Source organism: Physeter macrocephalus, unplaced genomic scaffold (assembly GCF_002837175.3).
Source record: "Physeter macrocephalus isolate SW-GA unplaced genomic scaffold, ASM283717v5 random_47, whole genome shotgun sequence".
Lineage (NCBI taxonomy): Eukaryota > Metazoa > Chordata > Mammalia > Artiodactyla > Physeteridae > Physeter > Physeter macrocephalus.
Window position 1 is genome coordinate 87,347 of NW_021145346.1, and position 13,291 is coordinate 100,637.

The window sequence follows — 13,291 nt, forward strand, 5'->3', positions numbered from 1 at the left end:
TGCCGCGGAGCGGCTGGGCCCGTGAGCCATGGCCGCTGAGCCTGCGCGTCCGGAGCCTGTGCTCCGCGACGGGAGAGGCCGCAGCGGTGAGAGGCCCGCGTACCGCAAAAAAAAAAAAAAAAAAAAAAAAGTGTTCGCTGGGGACTTAGCATATGTTGGGCTTTTAGATCAAGATGCTGAGAATAAAAAGATGAACAAGACAAATGCCTGTCACCCCAGTCACCTACATATTATTAATGAAAAAGAAATAACGTATCTGCTACTGATTCTATGCCACTTAACTTTACGAAAATAATAATTAGCTAACAAGTGTTGAATGTCTATCAGGTTCTCTTTATTAGCTAACAAGTGTTGAATGTCTATCAAGTTCTCTTTCTACTCTCCGTGGCTATACCTGCATGACCTCATTCAATCCTCAGTCACTCCAGGAGTGGGGATTGTTATAACCATTTTACAGAGGAGGAAACTGAGGGTCGCAGGGGTTAGGAAGCTGTCTAGGGCCGCACAGAGCCAGGCAGTGGGAGAACCGGGGCCGAACAAGATCCCTTGGACCCTGTGGTCTTTGGAATCACCTCTGAGCTGGGCTCACCGCCGGCCCCGTCTCTCCATCAGCAGGTGTCAAAGGCCCGCTGAGACCCAAGCACCGCCGGTCTGGGAATGCAGAGCTAGCAGGACACATCCCTGGCTGGGGAAAGGGCCCGAGCTGTCTCAGGAAGCTGTGCTGTGGCTGGGTTCCCTGTTTATCTTTTAAAAAGATTATTGTTTTTTTTTCATAAAGGCCCCAGTATCTGCCAAGGAGAGGGGGAAACCATTCCAACTCTAACAGGACAAAGACTTTCAAGCCGGGGTGATCCTGGCTTCTCATTTTGAAAGTGTGTTTTTGCCAAGTTTGGGATGGCTGTTGGGGACAGGGGGTTTGAAGGGGTCCCCCCTCCCCCCACTTCCCACCCCATCCTGGCCACTGTGATATTTCATTTCTTCCTGGAACATTCCGCCAGGATGAGGGAGCGCTTTCCTCCCACCGGCGTGATATTCAGGAGCAGAACACACTCCCTGTTTTTTATTTTGTTTTCCGGCAGAGGGAATGGCACTGCAGTCGGCCAGTTTGGCTTCTTGGTAGCTGTTCTGAGCCAGACATGGGGGCTGGGGCGTTGACCACTGGCTAAAGTGGAGCCCGAGGGCTGTTTGGGGGGTTTTAGTATTTGCACCGTATCCTTCTTTTCCAGCCCCAGCCCTGGAAGAGGAAGACCTCTCTTGGGGGTCTAGTGTGTGTCAGGCACTGGGGTCTGATCCTGTGACGTGTGTAGTTGCCATGTGTAACCCTCACCTTGGCCCTGTGACTCTGAAGCTCCTGGCATCCTGGTTACAGATGAGAGGTCTGAGGTCCAGTGGCTTTGCTACCCTCCCAGGGCCACCCAGCTAGGAGGTGGCAGATGGGTCAGCCTAGGTCCCCCAGGTCTAGAGCTTCTCTCCCCTATGGGTTCCTGCCTGACACTGAAGTTGGTCAACACACATTTATGGAGCTTCTGCTGTATGCCTAGCATTTACAGAGCTCTCACTGTGTGCCTAGCATTTATGGAGCTTCTGCTGCACACCTAGCATTTATGGAGCTCCTGCTGTATGCCTAGCATTTATGGAGCTCCTGCTGTATACCTAGCATTGTCGGTGGGAGCAGGTAGAGAAGAGAAGGTCAGTAGATTCAGAGAGAGGAAACTGGCTTAAGAGGGAAAATCTAGAGGATGATACAGAAGGGATAGTCTGAGGTAAGCAGATCCTGGTGTGTAGACTGGGAGCTCAGTGTGTGTTTAGAAGTCATGGACAGGCCCCCTTTACCGAGGACTTGGTGAGCTGAGGCCTGACAAAAGCTGGGAGTATGTGGGGTCTTTGTTCAGACGCACTTTCTCCACATCTCCTGTGTCCCGGGCTCTGAGAGTAAGCAATTGGTGACCCTGCCTTGCGGGGCCCCAGGTTCAGTAAGTAACTGGAGACAGGTAACCGCCTTCCCATCAAGGGGGCGTCCTCAGACCTGAGTGCCGGGGAGCGCACGCTGCTGCCCCGCCCCCAGGGCACTGGGGCCGGCCTGACCTCGTCCGGCTACTGTGAACGCCGGCTTTCTAATCCTTGTTTCTGTCCTCCCAGATCTCCGGATGGACCCAAGCCCTTCCGGACATGGTGATGTCTCACCTCTTCGGGAAGGTGAGCAGTGTGGCCTGGCGTTGCGATGTTCAGCCGTGGGCTGCCAGGCATGTAGAGCGCAGAGCCGGCCCCGGCACAGCAAGGGGCCACTCCGTCGTCTGACCCTCCCGAAACAGCCCATCGTTACTCATTCACAGGCGCCACGCCATTCCTTCTCTCTTGCTCTCCCTTTAACAGAAGTCTTTTTCTAACAGCTTTGCTGAAGTACAATACACTGCACATATTGAAATTTGACAAATTTGACAAATTGTGACATTCTAAAAACCATCACTGAAGCCATCACAGATGACTAACAAAGTACCCTGACCCCCAGAACTTCCCCTGCGATGCTTGGTAACCCTTCTCTCCCTCCTCCTCAGGTAACCTCTGATCCGCTTTGGGTCACCGTAGATTCATGTGCATTTCCTAGATTTTTATGTAAACAGTATCAGTACGTGCTCTTTTATTTTTAAATCTGGCTTCTTTCGCTCGCCGCTAAATTATTTTGCGATCCACCCACGTCATTGGGCGAATCAAGAGTTCGTCCCTTTTTAGTGCTGAGTGGCGTTCTGTGGTACGGGTGTACCAGAGGTTGCTTCTCCATTCACCTGTTGATGGACATTTGGGTTCTTTCCAGTTCTTTCCAGTTCTGGGCTATAACAGAGCCTACAGAAAACACATCCATGGAATTTGCTGTGTGTCAGCCTTGGTCCTAAGGACTCTATGACCCGTATGAGAAGGACCTTTTATTCCTAGTTATGGATCTCTTTTTTTTCCCAGCTGTACATGAGGAAGCTGAGACCAGAGAAGGTTGAGTGAGCTGTGTGAGGTCTCACAGCCAGCGAGAGGGCCTGGGATTGGAACCTATGAGTCTCGCTCCAGTGTGGGTTCCGGTAACCATCTGTGCCTCTGCTGGTGCCTGGCTCTCAGACGGGTTGTGGTGCACTTATCCCCACTGAGCATGGACTAAGCCAGGCCCCTGGCAGCATGCGAGTGGTGTGTGGTTCTACCCTGTCACCCGGCCAGCGTGGGCCCTGACTCTGGCCTTGTGCCTCCCGCTGGGCTGGAGGATGTACTGCTCTGATGCAGGGGTCTGATGTGGCCCCCAGGTTGCCCGGCTTGAGGTGACTTGCTCTGTTCACTGTGTGTGGCCTACACACCACTGTTTGCTCCTTAGCTGCAGGGTGTGACCGTCTGGCGTGTGACCATATGACACCCATGGAAGCAGAGGTTTCGCTGGGCTGCTGAAGTGTGCACTGTGTTTGGTCCTTGTATTAGTTTCCTGTGGCTGCTCTAACAAAGTACCACAAACTGGGTGGCTTAAAGCAACCGAAATACGTCCTCTCTCAGTTCTGGGGGCCAGAAGTCTGAAACCGAGCTTTGGCCGGGCCACACTCCTCCGGTGGTACTAGGGGGGGATCCTTCCTTGCTTCTTCCGGCTTCTGGTAGCCTCAGCCTTCCTCGGCTTGTGGTTTCTCACTCCGGTCTCTGCCTCCAGCCTTGCACGGCTTTCTCTGTGTCTGTTTCAAATCTCCCTCTGCCTTTTCTCTTACAAGGACGCTTGTCACTGCATTTAGAACCTACCGGCATAATGCAGGATGACCTCATCTCTGGATCCTTAAATTACGTCTGCAAAGACCTTTTTTCCAAATAACATTCTCAGAGTCCAGGAATTTGATGTGAAACTTGTCCTTGGGGCCACCTTGTAGCCCACTAGAGTCCTCTTCCCTTTTTCACGCTTCCTTTCACGGTTTGCAATACATTTTCTCCACCCTGAGTGTATAATCTGAATCTGAGAGCGATATGGGAAAGATCAGAGCCAGCATCTGTATTTTCTTGGAAGAGGGGTGTCACGTATAGAGTAAGAACTTTGCCTGACTGTACCCCAAATTACCTGGGGTATCTTTTGGTACCCCCGAGTTGCTGCAGCTGTGTTTCAATCTGTAACCCCAGCACAGTTCCTCGGACTATTTTTTTCCTGATGTTTTTGGGGGAAAAGCTGGTCTCTTTGTTGCTTCAGTGACCGTGGACTGTCTTGACACAGCTCAGGGAGACACTGGGCCCCCTTTCCTCCCTCTCGCTCCTGATCTGGTTGTTGTCAATCACATCAGGCCCTTTCGTGAAACCTGTAGCATCCGCTGCTGCACAAATGAGAAACAGAGCAAGCTCATAACTTGTTTGTTTGTCCCAAATCACATTCAAAAAGGAACCAGGGAGAGGGAAGGCTGAGGCCAGCCTTCTGCAAGGGTCTGGGTGGCCCTCCTGGAAATCAAGATTGCCCTTCATTCCGGCCACTTCCTGTTGCATGAGTTGGTTTTGTTTTGCAAACGTGAAAAACTTCTTTTCACCTCTCCCCATTAAAAAGAAAATAATAGCAATTGCTAACAGTCGCCTCGATGTGTACTGCTGACAGTGGGCTTTCCAGAGTGGCCAGCCGCTGAAAAATCCTACAATTTGATGAAGTGGGTAATGTCATCCCCACTCTTTTTTTTCAAAGGGGAGCTGAGGCTCAGAGAGGCGGAGCACTCGCCCAGTTAAGGGGCAGTGACGGAGCCAAGAGGACTGACTTCAGATCAAAGCCCCTGAAGTCTGAGCCCAGAGGGGCGTGCTTGCCCCTCCAGCTTTGCGTTCCCTCTACTCCCAGCTGATATTCGACATCAGTCTGCATCTGGCTGCGGCTTCCGCTTCCCTGAAGGTTCCCTCAGGCTCCACAGCAGGCTCATGGAATAGGCATTACTGCCTTCACTACGTAGCTGAATAACCTGAAGAATGGTGAGGGTAGTGACCGGCCCGCGGCTGCAGTTCCCACGAACGACATTCTCCCCTCTGTCAATGCAGGAGGAAATGCAGAATAACGTGGAGGTGGTCCACACCTGCCGCCAGCACATCATGAACGACATGAACCCCGGCAACCTGCACCTGTTCATCAACGTCTACAACAGGTACCAGGACGCCGCTGGGCCACGTGATGGCTGCTTGTCAGGCTCCTCTTGTAGGTCCGGAACGAACGTGGGGCAAGGGAGGAGGGATTATAAAATTAATATAAGATGCAGCCCCTGAGCAAATAGATGAACAGAACAAGGGTGCCCAGTAAGGGCCCCTGGGAAGTCAGGTGCCTCCTGGAGTTTTGAGTGCTTTGCAAGGAGCTGAACTTCTACTCCAGACCACCAGGGGCGCACGCACGAGTGGGAACGGTCACATGGCACAGGGTTTGCGTCCACGCCTGTGCCAAGGCTGACCCTAAGGGAGGTCCGGATGTGGGGAGAGCTGAGAGGGAGGGCAGCAAAGCACTGGGGGAGGACGGGAAGAATCCAGGGAGGCTGCCGGGAGGCGAAGGAGTCACTCCAAGGATAAGGACACATGAGCATGGCCTTGGGCGAGGGCGCAGCCCTCTTAAGGATACCTGAGTGCTGGTCTGGGGCTCAGCTAGGGGAGGGGACAGCTCGGGGCCACTGGGAGCAGCCAGGGGTTCTGGAATCTCCAGGGAACTCAGCCTGCGGCTCCCGCAGAGGGGGCAGGAATAAGCCTCCTGGGCTTTGTGTCTCTCACATGTTAATAACTTGACTTCATGAAGGGCATTCGTGTCCCTTTCCTCTTACCCTCCACCCAGCCTCTCAGTGCAGGGGGGACTGGTAATGGCCCCAGCGTGTAACCAAGGACACGGAGGCTGAGTGCTCGTTTATTCAGCAAGCGCTGAGTGAGGACTGAAGGGGGCAGGCTTTCGGCTGGGCAGTGGGCACCCAGAGGAGACGGGCAACAGCCCCTCGCAGCGCCACATGCTGCAGGGACGAACTGGTGCCTCTGAAAAACCCGATGATGAGGGTACTCTCACCATCATTTCCTGCTGAGGAAGCGAAGGCACAGAGAGGTTCCGCATCCTGCCCAAGGTCACACAGCTAGGAAGCAGAGGAGCGTGATTTGAATGCAGCCGGGCCGGCTCCGGGCTGTGAGCTGGGAAAGGCTGTCTCATGGTGGGAGCTGCCAGGCAGGGAGAGGCTGGTGCCCGTCTGCAGGGGAGAGTAGTGGAGCCACACTGGGTACAGTGGGAGACCATGGGAGGGTTTAAAATGAGGGAGTGAAAGGATCAGGTCTGAGTTCTAAAGAGTTGGTTTGGTTACTATGTAGAGGACTCAGAGTTGGGGGCGAGACTGAGGGTGAGGCTAGGAGGAGAGGCTGGACACCATTCGGGAGGTAGAGACTCCTACCAGGGGGGACGGGAACGCAGGGACCCTCTGTAGAGGAGGATGCGATCTGTACATAAAGGGAAAAAAGCACATGGGGGACAATGAGGTGGGGTCCATGAGTCCCGCTGTCTCTGAAGCCACGTCTATGGACCCAGAGAGGCTGGGGTGGGACCTCACACAGCTTGGGATGTAGGTGGGTGTTTGCCAGAGCGGCCAGTGTAGGAGCTCCTGGGATGGGCTCGGTGGGAGGGGCTTCCTCCAGGGGAGGGTCTGCTGATGTAAAGGTATGTTTGTTTGTTGTTTGTCTGTAGCCGGCGGGACCTGGAGATTGAGCGGCCGATGCCCGGAACCCACACGGTCACCCTGCAGTGAGTTGCCCTTCTCTCCTGCACCGTCTCTTTAGCTGTGCTCACCTTTGCCGGCAGCGCCTTAGTTCTGAGTTTGGCAGGACTGCGCCCCCTGTGCTAGGACGGCCCAGTCGGCGAGAACTGCGTGGATTCTGCCTAGGGATTGGGCACGGCCCAGCCTCAGTCGTCTTCTCCTTGTGCAGGAATTTGGTTTGTAGGGTGTCCCCGAGAGCTGTGGGGGGAGCCTTGGACCTCAAACAAGGAACGCTAAGAACCACAACTGGACAGAATTTATGAAGCGCCTACTCTGTGCCCAATTCTGTGTGAGGCTTTGCTTCACAGAGCCTGGAGAGGAATAAGACATAGGACCCACCCTGAAGTGCCCTATAAAGCTAGAAGGAAAAGACAGTCGTGGGTACAGCCACCTGGATTCCAACAGTAACAATTATGTCTTTTTATAGTTCCTTAAGTGAACCATATTAATTGACACCTGAACTTGGCACATGCCATTTTCTTTGTCAGGCGTGTCGTTTTCATCTCTGTTTTTGATTGCTGGCAAAGTCCTACTCATCCTTCCTTGCGGAGAGGGTGCTTGAAAATAAAACATCAGGGCATAGAAATTCTCTGGCTGAAATTCATACTAAGGTGTAAATGACCACTAACCCGTTTTTTCCTAAGAATAAAGCAGAGGATAGAGAATGAAGGTAGTAAAAAGAGCCAAAGGTACTGGGGAAAACAAAGTAAATTTTTTTTTTTTTTTTTAGAATTCTGGCCCCAGCCTGGCAGGGCTGGGAGCATGAGAATCTGTCAGTGAACCTTGTGTTAACTCCCCCTCGTCTCCCTGCCCCCAGGTGTCCTGCTTTGTTGGTGGTTGGGGACAGTTCTCCTGCTGTGGACGCTGTGGTACGTAGAAATCAACCACTGGTTTCTGTGCTTAACGCAACGGTCCAATTCTGGTTACCTTGGTATGAAGTCTCCCTGCGCACCCTCTTCCCCTCCTCTGCTCCCATCAGGGCCAGTGACATCTTCTAGATGCCATATTGGCCTTTGGTCAGAGGGCCCAGCCACCAGCCTCCTTCCCTGGTGACTGCCAGCCCTAGTTGCTTGGCAGTGGGGCCTCTGTCTCCTCTCCCAGGCCCCCTCTTCTGCCGATCTGCCTCCCATTGGCTTGTTTACATGGGCGTGTTTCCACTTGACTTCCTGGCCAGGAGACTGTCTGCGTGTTTGGGAATCAGGTGGAGATTTCAGACCTGGTTGGAGCCTGATCATCTGGTGGGGCAGACAGGCATCTGGGGAGCGGGGCTTAGGAAAGGTTTTCTGGCTCATTTCATCCCTTAATTCCCACCAGTGATGTGGTGGAGGCAAAACAGGACCCCATCTTTCCAACACCACCCCCGTAGCCGAGGACACGGGAGACTTGGGGGCTAGTGGGCGGAGTCCTAGAGTAATGACATGCCTTGTGCAGTAGGCTAGCGCAGGGTCAGCAAATGTTCATTTAGTAAAGACCTGGGGTATCCAAATGAACCATGAATTTCTTGCAATCTAGTCCACTGGACATAATCATAAGATGCATCAACAAAGATATATTGTTTACATTAAGGGAGGTGATAATTCTACCATAGGCATTTTGAACATCACAGGTTACAGGTGGGTATTTTGTCCACTTCTGGATGCACTTTTAAGAGGGTCATTGACAAACGGAAGAAAGAAACCATCTTGGTGGATATGATTTCATTTGAAGAATGGTTGTCGGGACTGGGGTTGTTGAATCTAAAGAATTACTGGCAGCAGCTGGTTAAACAAGCCCACTCATTTAGTAGCTGTTTCTGGAGCACCTTCTACATTTTAGCTAATCTTCACAACAGCCCTTTGAGAAAGATAATATCCCCATTTTATTGATGAGGAAACTGAGGCTCAAAGAAGTTAAGTAACTTGTCCAAGGTCACACAGCTAGTGATGGTAGGGCTGGAATTTAAAGCCACATCTGTTGAATCCCAAAGCCCACATTCTTTCTTCCATGACAGTAGGAATACTGGAGCTCCTGACGATGGCGGCTGAGTGTCAGGGAGAGGGGGAAAATGTATGACTCTGGCTCCAGGTAGACAATTTGCAAATTTCTTCTCCCTCCTTCTTGTCTAGGTGGAGTGCAACTCGAAACTGGACCCGACGAAGACCACTCTTCTCAAGGTACAGGCAAAATGATGGAGGGTTACGTTTGTTCTTTCTCAGAAATCCCTAAGTTTCCTGCAAAATTGAGTTGTGCCTGATTATGGCAAAGCTGGTGGTCAGAAATCACAGAAATGGTGAATTAATGTGTCTGTTCACAAACATCTATTGGGTGCTGGCTGGTAACCCAAGGCTGCAAAGATGAGGGGATCCCTCTCTGGCACCCCAGGAGTCTACGGGCTGCCGGCCATGGTGCTCTGAAGAGGGATGGATAGGAATTGTGTGGGCGGGGCCTGATTCTAGACGGACTCTCCCCACTGCACCACCCCGCCCTGCTGAATGGGCCCCTGGAGTTCTGCATTTCCGTTGGGCTGAAGGCTGCCCCAAGTTAGCTGACCTTGAGGCTAGCCCTTGGGATTTAGTCTTGAGACCCTGGGCCATAGGCTGGCCGCAGCCCCACTCAGTCTCACCAAGACCTTCCAGTCCTATTTCCCCATCCTCACCTCGCTAGCCAAGTGCTCCAGAGCCCTGGGCTTTGGATGAATTTTCACACATGCCTGGAATGGCTTTAAGCGGTGATGGCTTTGGGTTGGGTGATTTACTAGCAACTCTGGAAATTATAGCATTGACCAAGGGTGGCCAACCAGGAGCCCCATCAGGCCCGAAGACTTGAATCTTGCAGTTTCCTTCTGAGGGGTCTTTAAAGAGATTGTCTGTCCAGGGCTTTGTGCAGTGAATGCTTTCTGGTCAGACAGACCCTGGCCAGAACTTTGCAAGTTCCTCAAGTTCTCTCTGGCCCAGTTTCTGCCTCTAAAGTAGGACAGTCGTCCCTTCCAGGGATTTGGGGGAGCAGAGTGAAATCATCTACAGGGCCTAGCACAGCGCCTGGCCTGTTGTAAGCTGCAAGTCATGGTTGCCAAGAAGGCAGAGTTTAATGCCGAGACGGATGGTAACCAAAGCAGGCGTGCCAGGTGAGGTGGGTGTTTCCCCACCTTTAACATGTCCAGGTCCCCCTCAGCAAGGCAGGCCTGGGGCAGGGCAGCGGGCAGAGTGGATGCCCATTTGGAGCTGGTCCACAGAGCCGGCATCCCCTCCATTTGAGGCCTTTGGCACTAACCAGCTTTCTTTCTCCCAGATGGCGGATTGTGGCGGCCTCCCACAGATCTCCCAGGTGAGTTACACCTGTCCCCACTGCCCAGGTGGAGGGCATGTGCCTCTGTGACCTGTTACCCCCTTTCCCTCACTGCCATACATGTATGCATATGCGTGTATGTATACATGTATGCATATGTGTATACATGTGTGTATTATACGTGTGTGAGAGTATGTATACATGTATGCGTGTGTGAGTATACATGTATGCATGTGTGTGAGTATGTGTATGTATACCTGTATGCATGTGTGTGTATGCACATGTAAACATGTCAATCGTTGTGGTGTGTTTGCTGCCCAATAACTGTCCCCTCCAAGTCTCCATCCATAAATACCACCCCCCAACCTAACAAGTGAATGAATTTTTTATCTCTTTTTATAATTTTCTCTCATTACAGTTTTGTACTCTGTCTTACAATGAAATATTTTGTGCATTTGGGGTTGTCTTTTCCACCAAACTGTGCCCTGCCCCTCTTTCTCCCTCCAGTCCTGAAAGGGACTTCATAGCTTCGGTAATCCAGCGATTTCTCAATCGGATGTGTGCCTTTTTCTAGCTCTAGGTGCCCCCCCCCAGTCCTGACAAGTCCCCCTGAGCTCCCTGGGAGCCTCCCTTGCAGAGTGGTCAGGCACAAGTGGCCTTGGGTGGCTCTCTTAACTTCTGTTTCCGGTGTCTCTCTCTGCTCCCACTGGCAAAGAACAAAATATGTTCAACTTTTTATCTGCTGTTGTGTTCTGCTCATTTGATAGCTGGAGTAGCCAGAGAAGGATGGGATGTCTCAGTTTCTAGAGGGAACAGATGGGTTGCCAGTAGAGCCCTGCTTAGATGTAAACAGGAATTAATACCTGCACACTAGTGACGGAGCCGTTTATCCACCCAGCCTGCTTGACACTCCTACTGAGACAGTGCAGCTTAAGTTGGCTGCAGAGAAGGGGCGCCATTTTTCTTTCCACCTATACTTCCTTCCTTCTTCTCTCCTTTCCTTCCTTTATTCCTTTCTCTACTTGAAATGAGAAAAATCTAACTCTGTCCATAGTTAAAACACGTTTTATATGTCATGGCAGGAGCTGAGCTAGCCCAGGCTCCCAGGAGAGCAGCCCAATGAGGACCAATAACTGTAATCCCTTGCAAGTTGGGTGTGTTTTTACAGAGGGCGTTCCCATCCTTCATTCCATTCAATCCTTTCAACAGTCTTTAGAGGGAGGAAGAGCATGCATTCTATCACAGTCACAGAAGGGGAAATGGAGGCTAACAGATGGGAGAGATTGCCCTTGGTCACCCAGGGGAGCCGAGTTTGGGCCCAGATATTCTCCTTTCCAAGCCTGTCCTCTTGTTTCTGTCCGCCATGTTGCACACAGATGTCCCTGCAACTCTCGTCCCCTTCTTACAATCATCACGTGACCCCCCCAGAGGCCAATTGCAGCACAGTCTCTTCTTTAAATGTCATTTGGCTCTTTGAGAACAGTGGCAGGAGTCGGTGGAGGCGGGCAGGGACACTCCCTCCCCGATGACTGCTCACCAGTGAAATGAGAGGGTGTGAGAATAGACCCAGGACATTGCATTTAAGAGTTGGAATTAATTAGCCTGCGAATATGGCCTTCACCACCCGTTTAGATTAAATTAAATGTTTGAGTATAATTGGTAGAACTGGGTGTGTTCTCAGCTTTCCCAACTCATTTTACTTAAAGTAGCCCAGTTGATTGATTGATTTGTCTGTCCACCTATCCATCTATCCATCCATCCATCCATCCATCCATTCATCTAGTCTTCCTTCTTTCCGTCTTTTTCTTTCCTTCCATCCATACAGCCTTTCTTCTTTATGTCCCTCCATCCTTCCTTTTCATTAATCTATCCATCATCCTCCCTTCCTTCTCTCCTTCCTTCCTTCCTTCTTTCCATCCATCTTTTTTCATTTTCATCTATCCATTCATCCACCATCCTTTCATCCAGCCAGCCAGCCAACCAGCCAGCCTGGTATTGAGACTGAGAGTAAACTGTTATGGGGTTTGGAAAGCCCTGGGTTAATATACAAGACCACTGATTAATCAGAAGACCTTGGACGGATTATTTATCTCTCCAAGTCTGCTCAGCTGTGACATATATATGAAGATGGTACTAACCTCATAAGGTTGTTGTCGGGAAGATGAGATAATGCTGCAAAGCCCTCAGCACAGGGAGTGGCTATTACATTCTAGACCCTGAGTTGGACACATCACTTTATCCAAGATGTCTTCTTTAGAGAAGCCCTCAGGAGTAGGTGTGGCACTCTGCCCATACTTTATAGGTGAGAAAACTGGTGCAGACAGGTCATGTAACTTCTGGTCAAAGCTAATTTTGGTCTCCATAATTATCCCATAGTCTTTCCTTTACTTTTGTGTTTTGTCCTGTCAACCTGAGGTGGCCTTCTGTCTTGGGCCAAGCTCTTTAATGAAGGTGACCACAGGCACGGCTGCATGATCTGCACCTCTGGTGACTGACTGCACTTTCCCTCTTTTCTCTTGTAGCCGGCCAAGCTTGCCGAGGCCTTCAAGTACTTCGTGCAGGGCATGGGATACAGTGAGTATGGCCTTTCCTAGCAGGCGGTGGGTAGAAGGGCAGGTGTGGGAATTGGAACCAGGTTGGGATGAGTACAGTATTCTGTATCACCTCGGCCAGCTTCAGCTTTTTTGCAAACCGGGCAGGTCAGGGAAGACGTATTTAGGTGTGTGGAGGATGGGCAGCAGGGCAGGGGTTCTAGTGTCTCCTCATACCGTAGTGCCTCGTTCTCCCTCCGCTGTTGAACAGAAGCTGTTTCACACCAGGGAATGTTTTAAGGTTTAGGTGAGGACTATCCCTCTGAGCACCAAGAAGACAGCAAACGATGAGACCATGAAAATCTTTTTAATTTTGATTACATACTTTCTAAGAGACTTGTAGTGATGATGGCAATGCTGGTAATGGCAATGATGGTCATGATGATGGTGGCAGTGATGACGGTGGTGATAATGATGATGGTGGTGGTGGTGGTGATGGTGGTGGTGATGATGGTGGTGATGGTGGTGACGGTGATGGTGGTGGTGGCGATGGTTGTGGTGGTGGTGGTGGTGATGGTCGTGGTGGCGATGGTTGTGGTGATGGTGGTGATGGTGGTGGTGGTGGCGATGGTGGTGGTGGTGATGGTGGTGATGGTGATGATGGTGGTGATGGTGGTGACGGTGGTGGTGACGGTGGTGGTGGTGATGATGGTGGTGACGGTGGTGGTGGTGATGGTGGTGGTGGCGAGGGTTGTG

General features: G+C 51.4%; 1 protein-coding gene across 6 annotated transcripts in view; it reads left to right on the forward strand.

The window, feature by feature from the left end:
- The window catches only part of NDRG1 (N-myc downstream regulated 1), a 56,437-nt gene that overhangs the window by 38,326 nt on the left and 4,820 nt on the right, over positions 1–13,291 (forward strand). For 5 of the 6 annotated variants that reach the window (XM_055082280.1, XM_007106434.3, XM_007106436.4 and 2 more), the window contains 7 exons: positions 2,140–2,196; positions 5,014–5,117; positions 6,671–6,727; positions 7,558–7,609; positions 8,846–8,893; positions 10,008–10,043; positions 12,527–12,578. In XM_055082280.1, coding sequence (XP_054938255.1) covers positions 2,140–2,196; positions 5,014–5,117; positions 6,671–6,727; positions 7,558–7,609; positions 8,846–8,893; positions 10,008–10,043; positions 12,527–12,578 — 406 coding nt within the window. The remainder of the gene's footprint in view (positions 1–2,139; positions 2,197–5,013; positions 5,118–6,670; positions 6,728–7,557; positions 7,610–8,845; positions 8,894–10,007; positions 10,044–12,526; positions 12,579–13,291) is intronic. The other variant, XM_055082281.1, reaches the window with a different exon arrangement.